Here is a 20,188-nt window from a genome sequence, read left to right as displayed (position 1 = left end):
TAAGAATAAATTTCTTTGGAACTCACTTGTTTGGCTCACCTACTTAGCAATTCAGCAGTGAAATTCTAATCATAAAGGTTTTCTCTTAAATTTCAGCAAACAGTAACACAAACAGCAGCTTTGTAACAAGTCAGGATGCTGTTGAAAGGGCCCAACAAATGAAGAAAGAACTGCTTGATAAACTGGAAAAGCTGGCTGAAGATCTTCCACCTAATACACTGGATGAGCTTATAGATGAACTGGGTGGTCCTGAAAATGTTGCAGAGGTAGGCTGATGTTTACATTCAGAGAAGACTTTTTTTCTACTGCAGCTGTGTTACTGATCTGGCAGCAGTAAATCATTGTTGTCATTCAAGGTTATGTATTGCCTAAGTATCTTAAAAGAGAAGTTGATCGTCAGTTTTAGACATCTCACAGGTATGAGAATGTAACTTATTTTTGCTGAATGTCCCTGCATGAAGGAGAAACTTGAAGATTTTACTGGAATACAGGGAAGAGCTCTGATGAATAACCAGGTTGTTTCTGAGATTGGTGGTAGTTTCTTATTAGATAAATAACATTAGTTTGTGTTTCTCTTAAGTGGTATATAGTTCAAACTAGCTGTTGTCAGTTTGAAGCTGGTATATATGAGCAATAAAGATTAAGAACCTGTATAATAAAACCGACTTTGTGAAAAGTCAGGTGAGCAATCATATCTCTTTCTCAAAAATCTTAGGAACATGTCTCTAAGCTACCTGTCCTTGTCAGGTAGAAACATCATCATGATTTAAAAGACCATGTTAAAATCGTTGACAATCTCAGCTACCATTTTAGCTCATTTTCCTAGTACCTTTGGAGGCCTCTGGAGTTGTGAGCATTTTTATATGTCCCCAGTTGCTGTTGTCAGGAGTAAAAATAGCAAGCTCTTAGTATGTGACAGCGTTTCTTCACTTCTGACAGGCATTAGACTCTTCTTTTTAAGACATAACTTCAACAGTAGTCTGTAGAATTATTTGATGACTAATAAATCCGTTACGGACAGTGGTGTAGTGTATGTTTCTGCATAAATATGTTCTCGTACTTTGATTTCCCTCAGCCACCTCTGAATAAGTGTTCCACATAGCAGATAATGACGTCAAGCAAAAAAAATGCAGGTTCTCAAATGTAGCTTTGTGCTTGGAGTATTGTACTTGGTAAATTTCAGAATCAGTAATTTGTGTTTTAAGGTTGGTATATGAATAAATAGCATCATTGCTTGAAGTTTGTGGCGTGTAATAATTTCGGTATTATCATAATGAGTTTATATTCCCTTTTTGTTTTTAAAGATGACAGGCCGCAAAGGGAGAGTTGTGAGCAATGATGATGGCAGCATATCTTATGAGTCAAGATCTGAACTTGATGTGCCTGTTGAAATTCTGAACATCACAGAAAAGCAGAGGTTCATGGATGGAGATAAGGTAGCTCTTAAATACGATTTAGAAGAACTTGCTAGATGAGTCAGTCACATAGAGCAACAACTCGAATATTTCAGTCTACTTTTATCTCACTGTAAGTGACTTTAAGTACAATAAGTACCAGCGAGAAAGCATTTCCTATTCAGTGCTGTGCATTCTGTTTTTCAAACCAGTGTGATGAGTAGTCCTATCTAATATGTGGCTACAACATTCTTTGTAGGTCAGGCTCTAGTTTGGGTGGGCATGGAGGCCTGTTCTTAGGAGGCATGTACATATGTGCCAGTTGGAAAGCTAGCACCCTTAAACTAGTCTTGTTGAAACAGCATGTGTTTTAAAAAGCAGACAAACCTTCCATGTCTTCCAGATTCCTTTATCTGGATTAATGTGTACTTCTCCTACGAAGAGAAAACAGTTGAAAGGGGGAAAAGCTAGGTTGACTTGGTGCAATAGGGGGAAGGAGTTTCAATGAGAAAGGGTGGGAGTTTGGTAACCTTAACACAGATTGAGAAGTAATGCTGGGAAGAGCAATAGCTTTTGTCCTTTAAATTGTACTCTGAAAAGAAATGATGACTGGAATGATACAATTGGAGCTGATAAAAGGAGGAGGAAAAACCAAACACCATAACTGATTCATTTGGGTATGCTACCACAAGAGGGCAAATCAAGTAAATGTAGCTGTTGTGTGGAACTTCTGTGATCTGTTACTACACTTGAGGGGAAATATTCATGTTCCTGTAAGTGACTTGCACACAGTCCAAGAGCTTAAATTCTTTCAAGGCAAATGCAGATACCAGAATGGCCACGTGTTCTTCCTTACGTGGTATTAGCCACAACTTTTTGTAGTTCTTCTCTGTTGCTTGCTATCGAACAGGTCTCCCTCTGTCCCTTCTCATTTCCTCTTCCCATCAGAGAAATGTGTCCTTTAGAATGGCAAGACTGTAACACTGCCTTTTTTCATTTGCATAGAAAGGTGTTGCCAAAAAGTGAAAAAAACTTTTCTCAAAAAAAAAAGTTAGCATTTATAGCTCTGATAGAGAACCAGACTTTTTTCCCCTCCCCTCTTTCCCTTCTTGAGATATTAAGACCAAATGACAGTGATACTACTCCAGACATGTTAGTAATTCTGAAATAATTTTTTTTCTGTGAAACTGAAAACTGAAACTTGATCTTGGATTTATTACTAAATCTTTTTTTTTTATTTTTTTTTTTAATAAAAGAACATTGCCATAATCTCAGAGGCTGCCAGCTCTGGTATCTCATTGCAAGCAGACCGTAGAGCTAAGAATCAGAGGCGGAGAGTTCACATGACTCTGGAGTTGCCATGGAGTGCGGATAGAGCAATACAGCAGTTTGGTAAATAACTCTTCTTGTATCTTTCTCCTAGCAGATTCAGTAATACTAGATTTACAGTTAATTCATGTGAAGAATGACTAAGTGGCCTCTTAAGGAATCCTTAAAAAATCTCCTTCACCTGTGGTGGATTCACCTTTATTAATAGTCATACATGTAGCTAATAGTCTCAAAAGCTTTGAAAGAAACCTAGTGAACAAATTTACGCCACAGCTTAGTTTGTTTTGCATATATCAAATCTCTTCATAAAGTTACCAAAACTCTATTTTTGTACCAGTTTCCATTGGTTGTATTACAGCAGAAGCTGATTTTCAGTGGGGTTAAACTATTTTCTTAATTCTCAACAATTCAAATGTTCATTGAAGTGGAATTTATTTAATATATGTGTTTCTGTTTAACTATCCAGGAAGAACTCACAGGTCCAATCAAGTGACTGCTCCAGAGTATGTATTCCTAATTTCTGAGTTGGCTGGAGAGCAAAGATTTGCATCCATAGTTGCAAAAAGACTGGAAAGCTTGGTAAGATCTGATCCTTCCAAGAAATCTGATCCTTCATTTGAGAAAATAGAGCTAAAATTATTGTTTCCATAATTTGTTCTAATCACAAAGGTGTGTCTTAACAGGGAGCCCTCACCCACGGTGACAGACGGGCTACAGAAACTCGAGACCTCAGCAGATTCAATTTTGACAACAAGGTGACAGTTCTATTTTTGTTTGAAAGCTCATGCTGTGGTGCTTATTCCACAAATGACCTCTTCCATCTCATGTGAAGCATTTTATACTTTTAACTGCTACTTCTTGATGAAAGGCCTCTTTCTGAAATAGAATTAAGATTGTGGCTTTACAAATAGCCAGAAAACATAGAGCAGAAATATGCACGTAAGTTCTCTGCATCTGCTAACAATCCAGGTCAGAAGTCAATGAAGCCTTTTCATTTAAAATTAAAAGATTAATTTGGCAATTGTAATTAGAAATTAACACTGGGCTGTTATGTAGTGTAACTAATAACTGAAAAGTTAATAAGGAGTGAAAAGTTCTGCTGTGAATCAGAAATGCTTGTTTTAACCCATGTATGGTAGGAGCTGAGGCACAAACACTGAATCATGTTGTTAAAACAACTTTTTTTCTTATGCAGTATGGCAGGAATGCTTTAGAGATTGTTATGAAATCCATTGTGAATTTAGACTCCCCAATGGTCTCTCCACCACCTGATTTTCCTGGAGACTTTTTCAAAGGTAATTTTAATCCACTGGATTTAATTACTTGGTTTTGGTCATTCTGTAGAATACAGAAAATGCAAGTATTTCTAGAGCTAGAAAATACTGTTGCTCTTTGAACTGATTAGCTGGTTGTCAGTGGATTTTTTTTATTCCTATGTATTTTTGCTGTATGTTGAAGTTCACATACGAAACAAGATACGTAAACTCTCTCAATATAACACGTTCTGAATCAGGTTGGCCAAAGTATTAAGTATAGCTCTTTTATAACAGATAATGGTCAAAGTTAACGTATCTTGTTCTCCTGTGGTTTCATATATAATGTCATTGGTTGTCTTCCTTACTTGTACTTTCTGAAAGGACAGAAGGCAAAGTTATGTCTATTGCAAGCGATGTATTTGGGAGTATCGAAGTTTTGGGATTCAATCTTGAAACAAGGTTGATTAAATAAGTTATGTCATTGGTTTATTGTTAGATGTCAAAGCAGCTGTGATCTAACTTTTTTTTTTCCCCTAGATGTTCGTCAAGGATTGATTGGTGTGGGCTTGATAAATGTAGAAGACAGATCTGGAATTCTAACACTTGATAAAGGTATTTGCTTTTAGTGTATCTTTAGAATGTCACTAAGAAAAATCACCTGTCCACTCATATTATGATTACATTATGATGTAATTATCTTTTTTTTTTTAAAAAAAAAAAGACTGAAGAATTTCTGAATGCTTTCTTCCATTCTGAAAGAATGGATTTAAGTAGTCCTTTTGAGATGCTTTGAATATTCATTGAAAGTTTGTTGTTGTTAAATTTAATCTTTGTTGATCTGATGTATGTATTTCTTATTCTTAGATTATAACAACATAGGAAAATTTCTGAATAGAATTCTTGGTATGGAAGTACATCAGCAGAATGCTTTATTCCAGTACTTTTCTGACACGTTAAATGCTGTTATTCAAAATGCTAAGAAGAATGGAAGATATGATATGGGCATCTTAGGTGAGTACTCAACATGTCAATGTTCTTGTAATTAGGTAAGAAAAGATAAGAGGAATAACTCTGTTCTTTCCTTTTAAGATCTGGGCTCTGGGGATGAGAAAGTAAGGAAGGCAGATGTTAAGAAGTTTTTAACTCCCGGATATTCTACCTCTGGACATGTAGAATTATACACAGTAAGTTGTTTTTTTTTCCTCTTTGGTATGATCTAATAGCTTGCTTTTCAGTAAGTTCGTAAAATACTGTGATCAGCTAAGCTTGCATTGAGTGAAGGGTTCCGTGCCTTTCATTGGTTGATATTAGGTTCTGTAGTCCATTAGTTCCCATTTCTGTAACTGTTCAAATGCCTGTTCCTTTTCAAATATCCCTGTGTGACCTTCTTCTAGATCAGCGTAGAGAGAGGAATGTCTTGGGATGAAGCAACTAAGCTCTGGGCAGAACAAACAGGTCCGGACGATGGGTTTTATTTATCACTACAGGTAAGATCCTTTGCTCATGTCTATGAGTATGTTCAGAGAAGTCTGTTTTGGGGCTAACCAAATAAGCTGTCTAGTTTGAAAAATGTAATGTTCAAGTCAGTCACTGTTCAGTTTATTCAGAATGCTTTTAATTTTACTTCAAGATTCATGTTAAGTTTGTTTCCAACTCTTTAAGTATGAAGCATTCTTTTTTAATAGCTCTGGGTATTTGCAGATAGGACTGTGAGCTTAAGTGAGGAGCTTTCATGTAAAACCTTCATCAAGAAAGCCAGGTGCTTTCACTATAAGGAAAACTTTGATATAGTGATACTCTTTAAGGTTATTATTTATTGCACATATGCTATTATGAAGTGTGGCTAAGAACACAGTATGGACTTGTTTAATGTAGGACTTGTCACCATGTTGAAACCTTTTTTCCAGATAAGAAATAACAAGAAAACCGCTATTCTCGTGAAGGAAGTGAATCCTAAAAAGAAGCTTTTTTTAGTATACAGACCAAATACTGGGAAACAGCTCAAACTAGAAACATGTGCAGACCTGAAAAAGAAATATAAGAAGGTAACCATTAAAATGATGCTAGTTTCAAACTTTTGTTTTCTCTTTTTTTCTCATGTTTGTATACAACTGTGTCAAATCAGAGTTATGGATTATTTTTGCATAGCATGGTTTTGCAAGTATAGCTACATGCTTTCAGTATTGCTATATCTAAAGCTTTCTGAATACAAGTAATTTGTATTGTGATAATATAAAATGGGTTGGTTTTTCAGGGCTGGCAAGGAAAAGCATTACTTCTCTGTAAGGTGTACAGGCATGCTCTTGAATAAGCAACTATGTATGGTGTATTCTAAGTGAAACTGAAATTAGGTTAATTACTGAAAAACTCTGAAATTCCACTATTCTTCCTGAGATTCTATTGTGTCAAGTATTTTGTTCATGCTTCAAGACTGCATTTTGATTGAATATTCTTCGAATTATAGAACACTGTACCTTTTTCACCATTGGTGCTCCCTATTTTCTCATAATAATGAACAAATTGGTTTTGTTTTTTGCAAGTTTTGATGTATTTTACTAACAATCTTACTAATATTATTTCCACTTTGAATTACTTCTCCAGGTACCTTCTGAAGATGCTTTACCACACTGGTTAGAGCAGTACAATTCTTCTGCAGACACCTGCACACATGCGTATTGGTTAGTATTTGTATGCAGATAGATGCTTTCTTCAGCTGTTTCACACAAACTGGTTTATCGTTAATGGTGTTCTGTATTTGTGAGACCTTGTTTGTGGTAGAATAGTTAAGGTAATATTTGGGGGAGGGGAGGAATATTTGTACTTCATGTAAAGACAAAACAGTTGTTCAGCAACAGCTGCTCTCGTGCTACCTCTTCTAGCAGTGTCTGAACTCAGCAGCTAATGTCCTCCTTCCAGGGGAACAGCACAATGGCAGAACTTTGAGGTTAATATCAGAGCTTCTGAAACTTGCTGATCAGATACTGGTTTCGTATGTAACAGATTTAGGGGAGTTAAATTAGTGGTATTTTTTGATTTAAAGATTTACGTTGTGAAGATGTGGTTCTAAATAGGCAAAAACTTCTCAAAACTTTCCCAGCAAAAGCATTCTGTGGCTGTGGATAAAGTATCCTCCACTTACTTACTTGGAGCACTTATTTAACTCCGAATAATATTACATAACTTCAAGGCTTATTTTTAACTGAACTTTGGTTTGAAAGCTTTTTTTTCTCCTCTTTCCTCTAGGAGAGGCAATTGTAAGAAGGCAGGCTTGGGATTAGTTTGTGAAGTGGGACTCCGCTGTCGAACTTACTATGTCTTGTGTGGTTCAGTATTGAGCGTCTGGACAAAAGTAGAAGGCGTTCTAGCCTCTGTGAGTGGTACAAATGTGAAAATGCAAATAGTTCGTCTAAGAACAGAAGACGGTCAGAGGATCGTAGGTAAGTGGCTTGTCTGCTCCTTTATTTCCATTTTGAGGTAGAGGTGGTTGTAACTTACAAGTCCCTCTGAGAGCCATGTAGGAGATATTTTTATGAAAATGCTTACAAGAGAAAAGGCTTATCTGTGTGCATGTTGAAGATGGGCAGAAGGTACTATTAAAATAGGGATTTGGGTGTGCAAACGCTGTTTTGACTCAAGTTAAAGAAGGAAGAATTTTTTTTTCCAGACAGGCTTTGAAACGTTTATTCTCTCAGTTCTTTTCCTTCACAAGCAATAAAATTCAGCATGTTCCAGCCAGCCTGTCTTTGAAACTATAAGGGCTCAGCTTTTTTCCATTTCTCGCAAGTAACAGTGAGCCCTTGAAATGGTTGCCTTTGTGGTTTTTGAGCACATGTAACCAGTAGCTTAGAGTGACTTTGAGATAAGTGTGTAATGTCTTATTGCTAAACCATTTAGGGAAGCTCTCATAGCATAGATATCCTAGAGTCTGAAATCTTTTTTTTTTTTAAATGTGGACTTTCCATGATCTGTAATGTCACAATAGTGCCGGTTCTATAAGATAGTGAAACTAGGTGTTTTGTGTTTAAATTTTCATGCTATTGTATTTTTTTTGAGACTAGAAAAACAGCAATAGCTGAATTCTGGTTTTACATGGCAAAACTTGTAGCTGTGCTTGGTTAGACTTGATGTTAGAAACAGGCACTGTTGTGTAGCCTAAATTAAATGGTGGAATCGTCAGCCTTTGGCCTGAAGTTTTAAGGAACAAAATTGTACGCTTGTGAAACAACTGATTTATTGCTGTTTTCAGGCTTGATCATTCCTGCAAATTGTGTATCGCCCCTTGTAAACCTCCTGTCGACGTCAGACCAGTCTCAACAGCTTGCAGTACAACAGCAGCAGATATGGCAGCAGCATCACCCACAAAGCATCACCAATTTCAACAATGCATAAGAGGACAAACTACAGGTGTTGATTTTGGTGTTTGAGGAAAAGGCTGTAAAAGCATATCACTTGCATAAAAATCAGGGACAGATTCCAAAGAAATATAACTTTTTCAGTTCAGTTGTGTGCTCTCAAATACTTTGGGAAATAAAGAGATCTAAAAAGGTTGGTAGAACTGAAAGCCAGCAGTTGTTCATGGTGGTGCATCTGTCTTTCCTTATGCTCTCTGTAGTGCTTCCTGTTTGCTTTTACTTTTGGCCTTTTAAGCTACAAACCACAATTTGTTTGAAAATGCTTGAAAGTCCCCAAGCAGGCTTTATTTTTATCTTGTCATACAGTGCTCAGGGTTTAACGCAGTGCATCAATGCCATTGCTGTGGGAGATATCCTTGAATGCATGTATTGAGTATATATATAGAAAATATATATTGGGTTTTTCTCTTCAATTTATAAGTTTATAAAAGCATGAAACCTAGAGGTTGCACATCATGCATTCAGGTTCCTTCCCAGTTTCTGTTTGACAGTGCATGTCTTTGGAAACGGGCATGGACAGGATAAATACACGAGACAGGAATTCAGAGAGAAACACAATCTTAGTTGTACAGCATTGGTTATTGCATTTTTATAGTGTTTATACCCAGGTGTTGCATTTTTTCTGGTTCTCTCCTGGGGGTTATATATTTGAGTCTACAACATGTTCTTTTTGTGATAAACATCTTAAATTAAAATTAGTTCATTTTTAATGTATTAATGGTATTCCTAATGTGTACTGCAAAGATGGCTGGATGCCTATTTTTCCTTAAATTGAAGCATTTCCTTAATCCGAGGTGGTTATGGAAACTTAAGTGCAAATTCACTTCCATCTCGCATACAATCTTATATTTTTTACTTCATTAATGTAATTTAATTTGTCACTTGTAAGATGAAACCTTACTTGAGCTGTAAATTAGAGAATGGGAAACACTTGAGGGTTCCGCTGTATGTGCTGTTTCTGTTACCCAGTAACTTGAATACTGTTTAATATGTTGTAAGACATTGTAGAGTTTATCTGGAGCTGTTTAAAAGAAATTGTAATGTACAAATGTGAATAGTCACTTATCTATAATATGGGTAAGTTTTGTTTTGCCTATAATAGTAGATGTTTATAAGAAAGTGAAGGACAATGTTTGTCATTTCTTGCTTGCACAGGTTGCACTATTGAAAAATTGAGATTGTATAAACCTGTCCAAAAAAACTACAAGATAATGATCTTGTAGATGTCAAATAAAAGTTATTGTACTAACAAGAAGTGGAGTCTTGTTTAGGCAATCACTGTATTCCAAAAAAAAAAAAAAAAAAAAAAAACAACTAACAAGTCTTTACAATTGGAATTTACAGGACTTGGCATGTTCTGGTCTGCTTTAACCAGGCTTCTGTCTTGCAGTCCAAATATTTCAGTTGAACTCATTAGAGAGGCAAGAAGTAAACTGTATTTAGACCTTGATGCAGATTTTAAATAAGGGTCTCCTGCCAGAGCAGCAATTTATCGTAGCATGTCACTTTGTAAACCTTCAGGGAGCCAGATTCAAGTGTCTCAGTTTTTCCATAAGTAATGGGGCCAGAAGTTCCATCACTGAATTCAGGCTGAAGTGAGCTCCCTTGCATGGATTATTTCACTTGAGGCTCTGTTAGTGCTACCAGTGCCAGCATCCCCGTGCAGTAACGGTGCACGTGCTTGTTGTGGAAGGCAGTCACCTGCTCTCCTCTCGGCCTGCTCTCCTCAACTCCACAACCTGAAATGGTCGGAACACAGTTCTGACAAACTGGAAATACAGATCCAGGATAAATTGGCATGCATGATATTGCTCTAGCACCTGCTACATCTCTGTAAAGTACTTGTAATGCAGGTGGTAGGTGTGTCTTGAGGTTTTTTTAATCCTCTGGTAGAGAAGGGAAGCTTGCCTGAATGCTGTGATATCAGGAGAAGCTGATTATGCATTGGAAAACTCAAGACCACAGACAGGGTGTGGGGGAGGATGTTCATGTGCTATGTACCCACCATTGGATGTATTTGGCATCCACTCCAGGAAAAGCAATGGGATTTTGAGAAGTATGTTGACAGATTACTATTGCAACAGATAGTGAACCAAATTGCTAGTAACAGCAAGCTGTGTATGTGGACTTCAGTTGTTTTTTAATCAGTGTAGAAATAACTTCTGTTCTGAGGGTGACATGGTATTTTCCATCTTAATCCTCAGTAAAATGGAGTAGTAAATACACGAGATGTCCCTGCTGGTAGCGGCAGGGTGGATTAGATCTTTAAAGGCCACTTCCAACCCAAACCGTTCACACCCTCTTAAATTTCCTGTAGACTTGTGTTACCTGGAGGAAAAAATTATACCATACTAAAAGAGCTGTAAGATTTGTTCCTATTCCAGTACTGGCTTCCCCCTACTTAGTCTTCTTTGCATGTTCTCTACCCACTTGCCACTCTCAGTTCCTTGGCTCTGTCATTCTGTTACTAACACAGCTGCATCCACAGCTCCAGAGTGTTGCAACATCTGAAAGGTTAACTTTCCAAAGAAGGAAAGTTAGTCTTCAAGCTACAGAAATATACTCTCAAAAATTCCTGCTAGATCTTTTTAATTATTATTATTTGGTAATACATCCTTGTATTAACTGCTGGTAACACTTGGGGAAGAAAAGGACTATGAATAGCACTATGGATGAGATAAGGACAGGGATGTGTTAATATCTTGCAGCACTGCCTGTCAGAAAAACATCCTCAAAGGGAGGAAAAAGGAGAGACCAATTGTTACATCGTATAAATATAAGGCTAGAACTGTATCTATATTTCTGTTACTTCTGGAACAACAGAACTGTTTCACAAAAATCAGCATCTGAAATGGATGTTAAATTTATAAAGGATAGATGCCTCTGATAACAGAGGCAAGCCTAAATGTAAGATGCTGGTGGAAATTCCTGTACTGGATGAGTTCCGGAAGCACGCTGTAGAAGGGGAGGATATTTCTTTAAGCTGACTTGAGAAATGAAGGGATAAAAAACTTGGGTTTTCTTTTCTTAAAATGTCCCTTGACAGCTACTGAATATTGACTTGTTAACTAGTTTCATACTTAAGATGTGTCTGACACAGCAAATGCAGTTATAACCCCCTAAAACCCACTCTGCACAGCAAATTTTCGGATTTTTTCCAATTGCTGTGTGGTGTGTTAGGAATATACACCTCTCGTAAGGACTTAAAGTTCCCCAAAGATGCTAGTTGTCTACTCAATGTGTGGTATTTTCTTTGTAAATTAAGAAAGCTCTGCAACCTGTAAACATTTGTCAAGTGAATTATCAAGGGGTTTTTGTATTTTTCAGTTGCGTTTGGAATAAGCTTCGTTCAGATCCTATTGCAGTCTGTACATATATAGAAAGAATATGTATGTATATAGAGATGTTAAAGGCTACTGAATTAATGAATGTAAATAACTCTTGTTTTCCTTTGTGTGTTTTTTTCTTCATGACCTTCCCAAGATGTATTCCTATTTTCTCAACTTGCCAAATAGGCAATTTGTGTGTACTTTGAAATATATATAGCATATATAAAACTTCCAAGGGATGTCTGCATACATCGTAGATGTTAATATGTTGTCATCATTTTTTTCAAAACTATCAGTTGTCTGTCTTCCACGGTCCTTTTCATGCTGTGTGTTTTTATTTGATATTTTTAGTGTATAATGCATTTTCTTGCAAGAAATTGGTTCCCAGTATCTTCGAGTTGACTCGTACTATTCACTTTTAGTGCCTGTATCAGAAAGAAACATATTTTGTTTTTCTTTATTTTTTTCAGTGTGTTTCAGATCTTAAGATTCATTCCTAGGTAAATTTAAATTTTCTTGCACCTACTGGTATCTCCAGTTATGCCTTCTGTGAGCTCCTACAAGAAGAGCTCTAGGGAATTAACATCAGCATCAGAACCTGCCCACTAGCCTAACATGTAAAAGGTTGATTGCTATATCCATATTAAATATTAACTGTCTTAAAAGCACTCTGGAAGAGAGGGATAATTTGGCAGTAGAAAAGATGCTGCTCTTGTAGATTGTTTCCTGGGAAAGTTTTGAGCTTCCTGTACATGTGCAAAACAGAGGTAAGGGAATTTCTACACCTTTGAAAAATGGTGCACATTTTTAATTGGCAGATAAAAACACTTATCTTTAGATCTAAGTTAGAGACAGATGAGAATTTCATTGAATTGTCTGTTTCCAATTTAGCTTATTGAGCTTCCAGCAGCTCTCACACCAGCTTTGCCCTTCCCCTTTTGTTCACACTGGGATGGACTGTGCCCATAGGTTTTTTCCAGAATTAAGTGGTTTGCAAAGTCCATTGACTGGAGAGTCACTGTAAGAAGCATCCAGCTGCAAATAGCAGCAAAATACTTCTGGTAATTTCTATGGTCAATACAGGCTTAACAATGAATGCTGAGAAAGAAGCGTTTTGGTCGTGTGCTGGTAGCTGTATGGTTCTGTGTCGTGGAATCTGATGGTAAAGGCTGACAAAGTTGGCAGAAGTAATGAAGTAATGCAACCACAAACATGCGTGAGTGCAGAATGAGACATGGGAAACCTCCGGGGCTGACGCTTCAGACAGCCGAGAGCAGTGTTGGCCTCCTTTGCTGCTTAGGTTGTGCACCCAGTTTGAGAAGCAACAGTTCTCTTTTTGAGGAGAAAAACATGAAGGAGAGAAGAAAAGACTTGGAAATAGGAGTGTCTCAGCTGCAATTAGAACAGCTGAGGGCAAATTACCTCTAACAGCTTCTGCTGAATTGGCTGATAAGTAAAAACCTAGTACGAACTTTCTTAATCAGCTTTGCTTCACTATTCCTTAATTGGTCCCAAAACGTTTTTTGAGGGGACAAAGTTTGAGGCTATGATAAGATTCCAGAATAGGAGCTGGGCAGGTTTAAGTTGAGGCCAAAACTAGCATATAGAATTTCAATCTGCTGTGTTATGAACTGACACTGCAGGTTTTCACAGATTTCCATGCTGCACGTGTAAACGGAAGACAGCTGTGCTGGGAGGACAGACTGAAGGGAAAAGATTCGATGCACTTATGCAGTTAGCTTAACCAACACAGAAATACATCCAGATTTAAATGGTATATTTAAAAATAAATAAATAAGTAAGGTCCACCAGTGGTGAAGTAGCTGAATCAACACACGTTAAGCTTGATAAGAACTAAGTTTGGCTAGTGTTTCTGAACTTGATTGCTCTTAGGGCATAATTAGACAGGTCACCTGCAGCAGAGGGGGTTTCCTACATTTGATTTGCACTGGGAAGGATAAAGAGACATTTCTGCAAGTATATTTACCTATCTGCTTTCTGATTTGGAGAGGTTAACTTCAGTAAAATGCCAGATTCATTGCAGGCACGATGGCATTTTTATTTGCTGGGTCACTTGATTTATTGTTTAATTATTTACAGAAAGCCCCACAGCATACTGAATTTTATTTGAGGTGGGTGTTCTTTGCCTCAGCAGCTTTTGGCAATCCTGTGGAGGGTCTGTACTGCACCCCTGCAATAACTTTTGCTGTGAGACTACCTCTGCACTAAGGACACGCTATTTTTTTATAGCAGGACTTCCCTATTAATGCTACTTCAGTCTGCATCTTTAATAATCCAACCTGACAAAATTCCAAAGACGTGTAACATTTCAGTTGAATTGTGTATGGTTATTTTTGTTACTGTTGTTGCCTATCCTAATGGGAAATGTTTGCCAACCTTAAAAACCACCCTACAGTACAGTGTTGCACCGCACGTCCCCGCGTTCCCCATTTGAGCAGACGATACCTGCACGGGCCAACTGCTCTCATACAAAGTGGCAGAATTGTGAGTGCCTGGCAATAAAATAGTGTTTAGAATGATTTATATTCACAAAAATGACAAACTGTGGAACACAAACTATGTATTGAGTTCTTTTTTAAGCTAAATAAATTAAACTGACTACTACCTTGTTTTTTTTTTTTTTTTTCCCCTTTAATTTTCTATTGTGGAACTTCCCCACAGAGGCTGTTTACACCGGAACGCCTTTCAGCAACACTTCTGCATACGTTAAACATACGAATTGTTGCTCCATCTTAGGATCCTTCGGAGTAGCAGAAGTTGTGCTGTAATAAGCCAAATATCTTTGTTGCTATCTATTTAGGCACCTGGCACTTCTTAAACGACAGAGGGTGTTTCGCTGGTTCATTGCATTGGCATGACTGGTAGCTAAGAGCAGATTCGCAGGATTCTTTGAATGCTAACTGCAGTAATCTTACAAAGGGGAGGAGAGTTTATGAAAGCTGTATCCAGATTGGGAAGTATCAACTCCTTTATATTCCATGCATAGCACGGAAGTATCTTTCCTATGTCTGGGATATGTTTGGGATAAACAGGCTAATCTAATCCTGTCACTGTGAATAATTTTGAGTTGATTTTTATTCTCTTTTTCCCCAAATCCAGAAGAGTGATGATGCCAAGATTTCAGCAATAAATGAAGATACCCAAACCTCAGAACTTAGGTAGTAATTCTATAATTCGAAGTAATAAAGCAGCAGACTTTGGTGTGTAAGGGAGAAATGTTTTAAGATACTGGATATTTTGTTTGTTTGCTTTGTGTGTGTGTGAATGTGTGTTTGTATTTACATATCTAATACACCTTAAAAATGACAGAGAGGCAGCCAGTGAGCTGATGGCCTTTACTCTTGGAAGTCCCGGTCTAGTTTATTTGTTCCTTACTTGAGGTCCCGTTACACAAAAGCCAGGAAAATTGATTGTGCCTGCTGAATTCGCAGTGAATTGCAGGGCACGAAACAGAGATCTGTATCAGCTTAGCCAGAGCGGCCAAGTTAAGTCATGAACCAGGGTGCCAGCACCTTAATTACTTCTAGGTAAGATCTCCCCTGAAGTTAGTTGGAGTGAATAAAAACGGAGATGTGAGCAACGAAAGCAGAGTGCAGATCTGGGCCTGCCGCTGCCTCCACAACCTGCTGGCACTGCCCTCAGTGTAAGAGGCTTTGGGAGCACCCAGTGCTGCGCCGTGCTCGCACCTCTCAGACGGGGCCTTTCTTGGTGCCATCTCCTACCTGATTTTTTTTTTTGGGGGGGGGGACTCGATTTGTCCATCCGCAGCTTGGGCCTGGGGGCTGCAGGACAGCAGCTGAGCTGCGCATGTCCCGCTGGCCATTTGCTTCTTCTTGGAGTGGACTTGAGCCAACACTGGCATTTCCTTCCTTCCCTGGCAAGAGAAAAGCCAGTCCCAGGCCAGCGTGCTCCTGGGGAGGGGAGGACACTGTGGCCTCCCCTTTCTGGGCAGCAGCAGGAGGGCAGTGGCTCCTTCAGGGTCTTGGGGGCTTTGCACTGGGCTCCTGCCTCAGCTGTGTGGTGTGGGGCTGCTGTCAGGTCTCTGAGCCTCAGCCTGCACTATTTAAATTACAGGTGATGCTCGCTCCTGTGACGAGCATCTGCCAGGGCTGTAAATCCTCCACATCTGGGGTTGTCCCTCTTGCTCCCTGTGCACGGAGAGCCCCAGGTGAGCTGGCACGGCCGCTGCCAGGCTGGCTGGTGGCTCTGTGGGGATAACACCCAGCATCTCTGCTCCAGGGAGACCGTGGGGGAACCTGAGCCTCTCTCTGCTTCTGTATGGGGAGAAGGGGTTTGCAGGCAGTATCACAAAGCCTGCCTGGAGACCACAGCCCGTCACTGACTTGGGACTACGTTCTGCAAGAATCTGCAATGGCGTTGCTGCAATTTACCCTCAGGTTTTCCTCCTTCCCCCTTCTCCCTGCTCTGCTCTCCTCTCCCCAAGTTGTTGGAAGCTCCACATTCCTTTCCTCGCAGTCATTTCCATTTTCCATCCCTGGGCTTTGCTTCTACTCTCTCCTCCACTTCCTCTGCTCAAATGACCAATAACAAAACAACTGGGGACGCTCCCATCAGGCTCGAAGCTTGATGTCGCAAGGAGGCTGAGGGACTGGCGAGTTGGTGTCCCTTCACTATTTGTTTCAGGAAGATGTCGCGGGTCTGGTGACACTCGGTTTGCACTTGGAAGGGTTTCTGTGAAGCCACAAAAGCCAAAAGCTTAACCCCAGTGCATGGTTCCAAAAGGAAACGAGATCCTGCAGCCATCGCAGCTGTCACAGGGCCGCTTATTGCGCACCACTCGAATTTGGGCACGGGGGTGTCTGACACCGCTGGTCACAGCCCACGAAGGGGAAGCACTTCAAGAGGCCAGCGCACAGCTTTGCTGTGGATCCTTCCACTTCTCAGCTGCAGAGCAGGTTCAGGAGCTTTCCCAGACAGGGCTGGGATGAAAGCAAGTCTCCAAACCTCGTCTGCCCCAGCCAAAGGGCGGGGTGCTGCCGCCCGGGGCCCACAGGGCGGGAGGCAGAGGCAGGGCAGCGGTGCCAGCTGACTGCGCCCTGGGCCGCGCCGCCCGCCTTGGCTCGGCCTTCAAGGGCTCGGGAGTGGGAGGGAAGCAGGAGTCCAGCCCGCAGGGCAAGAAGGGAGAGTCCTTGCAGGCAAACTGAAGGCATGGGGCAGGGTGGAGCCCTTGCCTGTCTGGGAAGACGATGCGGGATGCTCTGCAGGCGGTGAGCTGTCCCTGCGAGCAGCGAAGGAGGAGCAGCCTCGGTGGAGCTGCCAGCCTCTCCCTCCCAGCAGGGCCGTCCTGCTGGCTGCAGGGCTCCGTGCCTCTGTTTGCCTGGGCTTAACCAGCAGACCGATTTCCTTTCCGTTCGTATTTTCTTTGCTGGTTTTCATTGGAATCTGGCTGGTTTTGATATTGGTGCCTGGTGCTTGCTCGCCTGGCAAAGAGGAAAACTCTCATTAGAGAGATTCCAGGCCTGCGCTTTTGTGGCTAAGGGCTTGGAAACTTCTCAGTGCCGGGCTGCGGTCCTCCAGGGAGACCTCCAGCCAGAGCAGGAGGGAGCAGCCTCGATCCTCACGCTGTCTCTAAGGCAAACCCAAGTAGCATTAAGGCCTCTTTATCTTAAGCGTTTCCAGTCCCTTCTGACACCTTTACAGGTGCTCGTTTTTCCCTCCTTCCTGCACACGCCATTTCTCAGGCACAGCATCCCCCTCAAAGATGGAACGAGCCTGGAAGCAGCTCCTCGGCCCATAGGGCAGCACCCGCGCAGCGATGCCGAGCAGCTGTCTGCCTGGCAGGGCTGTTCCACTTGGCAGACAGACAAAGGGCTCAGGAGTAGGAGGAAAACAAGGCTGGGAGGGAAAAGTCGCTCCAGATAATATGGCATCTGGCCTGGGAGGAACCATCTGAAAGTGGGGAGCAGGGCTCGGCTGGGAAAAAGTTTATCTGGCAGAATTTATGGGGAGAGTCTGTCCGGAATAGGCGTCCAAACTTATATCCAAAATCACAGCGAGCCTGTCTGCTGATGCGGGCCAGGCGCTGGAAGAGGATTTCCTGGGGCCTGGCTCGCTGCTGCTGCGGCAGAGTTCTTGGATTCGTCACGCTGCGTCGCAGCCCCCCTCACAGAGGGTCTCAGAGGGCTGCTTCCCGCTGGGGGGAGCAATCCAGTCCTTTCAGGGGTATTTCGGGGAGAAAAGGTATCAGAGTAGAACTAGGGAATCTGTATTTCTATCCAGGATCGAGCGTTCCTTGTGCATTTTGATGAGGATGGGGCAGTAAGCAGCCAACATCAGCCAGAAAGCAGATTATAGTGGAGGGATACCAAGGGCTGTCAGATTTCTCTTGGAAACAAAATGAACAGGACGGAAACCTGGAGGATGCAGTTGCAGGGAACAGAGACAGCAGTGTGAGGAGCTGTAGCAAGCTGATAAGGGAGTGACAATGAAGCCCAAAAGGATAAAATGCACAATTTGCCCTCATTGTCAGCGTCCCAGACGACCCCGGGAGCATCCCTGGAGCAGGGCCTGGGGCAGGAGGTGTTCTGCACCAGGAAGTGCTGGTTCATTACGATCAGTGAGGAAGGTGTTTGGCTCTGGAAGGTGTCTTTTCAAATGTTATTTGCTAGCACTAACACTAAATAGAAAGAGAAAATAGCATAGATAAACTTATGTCCCTTCAGATGCAGGAATGTGGAGTTGTTCAGTATTGAAAGGCGTGCAGCATGCCGGGGCTGTGGAAAGAGTTAGCCCATTTTCGGTCATTCAAGCTGCTACAGGCTTTTCTGGAAAGAAAACAATTCTGCTTGTCCTTTCTGTCAAACAGAAAGGATGTTCACACGAGAACTTTCTGCACTTCTAGATAAAGGCAAGGCCACGCAGGTGGTGTAATCGCTGGTATGAAGTGGGACTCGCCTGCAGGTTCCTTTGTTGTGAGCTGGCCAAGGTCAGCCTGCAGCCACGGAGCTGTGCAGCACAGCACGGGCCCGAAGCCCAAGCCGTACGTGCAGCACAGTGCAGCATGGCACAGGCCTGGGCTTCCCCAAGTTATCCGTGGTGCTGAGCCCCCAGAGCTGCTGGTACGTATCAGGCAAAATAAGCAGCGCTGCAGGAAGCTGCTTTGCATGTCTTTGCCCCAAGACTGGGTAAATCCTGCTGCAGTCACTGCATATTCCCAGCCTGCAGCCTTGCCGATTTGGAGGGAGCAGCCTCGGGGTATGCATCGACCATTTGTGCTCTTCAAAGGGGTTAAATCCACCCACACTCAGGAATTCAAAGGCTTCATTTTCAGCCTGGGCCAAGCAGGGGACTTTTCACTTTGTTTTAGACATTCGTCTTAGTTTTAGTACCAAAGAACAGTTTGGAGACTTGCAGATGAAATTAGTGCTCAGAAACTTATGGGTACCTTTATGTTTATTCTATTTATGATGCTGCCTCCCTGGAAATGTGGGGATAAATATTTAAATATGAATTCCCCGCAGAAAAAGGAACAAACTTCCCATATCTTTCCTCTCGCTGCTGCATGGCTCTCTGTGGTGAGTGTCAGAACATCCCCAAGTCACTCAATTCATTAAACTTGACAACAATTAATTACATTGAAATTAATGCGCACATGTAATGTTTTACATGTCAAAGACATACCAGCAAAAAAACAGAGGCTTTCTGTGCCATCTTTCATTCTTCTCATTGTTCATTTCACCCAAGAAGATAAGAAACAAGACTCGTTTACACTCTATTCACAGGTCTCGGAGTGTGCTGCAGCATAGCTCTGCAGGCACTGATGGTTATTAGTTTGATTTCCAGACGCAAGGGGACAAATGAGTTTGTCTTGAAGCATGGGCCAAGGCCCCTCTCTGCCTTGGAGAGCCGTCCTGACAGCCAGCTGCCTGCGCCTTCCAACATCACACTTTGCATTTGTGCTCCCTACACCCTTGCCAGAGGGGTTCGGCATCCAACCTCGCAGAGCTTTGCGAAGGGAAAACCTCCTCGATGTCAGTCAGAGCTTGGCTGAGCAGGGGCTGGAAGGCTCACTGCGTGGAAACCCTGGCTGCCGAGTATTCCCAGTGGTTTGGGAGGAGCAGAGGTGAGAAAGTCAAACCAGGAGAGGAAACTGAGACGACACAAAGGAAAAAAAAAGGGGGGGGAACAGGGTGAAAGTTGCAGGTCTTAACACCACTGAGAAAGAGGTTGGTGTACCTGGAAAATATGGGAGGTGTTGTGGCAGTGTGTGAGTGGAATTGCAGATGACTGCAGAGACAGGCACCTCTTACCGTCCGTTTTCCCTTGCTGAAAAGCATAGGAACATTTATTTTTAAGTTACTTCTTAGTGTGGAGAAGGCTTGAAACATGTCACGTGGGAGAGAAAATTGCTCTGCTGTATTTCCTGCGCTATGACTTGGCCACTTGGTGATTAAGAGCTGCTTTTGCTGTCAGTAAACAAGGCTGTG

At 41.4% G+C, this 20,188-nt stretch overlaps 1 protein-coding gene across 2 annotated transcripts in view; it reads left to right on the top strand.

The window, feature by feature from the left end:
• The window catches only part of SBNO1 (strawberry notch homolog 1), a 35,271-nt gene extending 20,926 nt beyond the window's left edge, over window positions 1-14,345 (top strand). For both annotated transcript variants that reach the window (XM_038187277.2, XM_072024417.1), the window contains 14 exons: window positions 97-266; window positions 1,305-1,436; window positions 2,651-2,786; window positions 3,190-3,302; window positions 3,407-3,478; window positions 3,919-4,018; window positions 4,517-4,591; window positions 4,844-4,990; window positions 5,069-5,163; window positions 5,374-5,466; window positions 5,887-6,024; window positions 6,581-6,657; window positions 7,223-7,416; window positions 8,226-14,345. In XM_038187277.2, coding sequence (XP_038043205.1) covers window positions 97-266; window positions 1,305-1,436; window positions 2,651-2,786; window positions 3,190-3,302; window positions 3,407-3,478; window positions 3,919-4,018; window positions 4,517-4,591; window positions 4,844-4,990; window positions 5,069-5,163; window positions 5,374-5,466; window positions 5,887-6,024; window positions 6,581-6,657; window positions 7,223-7,416; window positions 8,226-8,368 — 1,685 coding nt within the window. In that variant the 3' untranslated portion in view covers window positions 8,369-14,345. The remainder of the gene's footprint in view (window positions 1-96; window positions 267-1,304; window positions 1,437-2,650; window positions 2,787-3,189; window positions 3,303-3,406; window positions 3,479-3,918; window positions 4,019-4,516; window positions 4,592-4,843; window positions 4,991-5,068; window positions 5,164-5,373; window positions 5,467-5,886; window positions 6,025-6,580; window positions 6,658-7,222; window positions 7,417-8,225) is intronic.
• The last annotated feature ends 5,843 nt before the right edge of the window (window positions 14,346-20,188 follow it).

The sequence above is a fragment of the Anas platyrhynchos genome, chromosome 16, assembly GCF_047663525.1.
Source record: "Anas platyrhynchos isolate ZD024472 breed Pekin duck chromosome 16, IASCAAS_PekinDuck_T2T, whole genome shotgun sequence".
In the NCBI taxonomy this organism is placed as follows: domain Eukaryota; kingdom Metazoa; phylum Chordata; class Aves; order Anseriformes; family Anatidae; genus Anas; species Anas platyrhynchos.
This window is presented reverse-complemented; position numbering and strand designations above follow the sequence as displayed.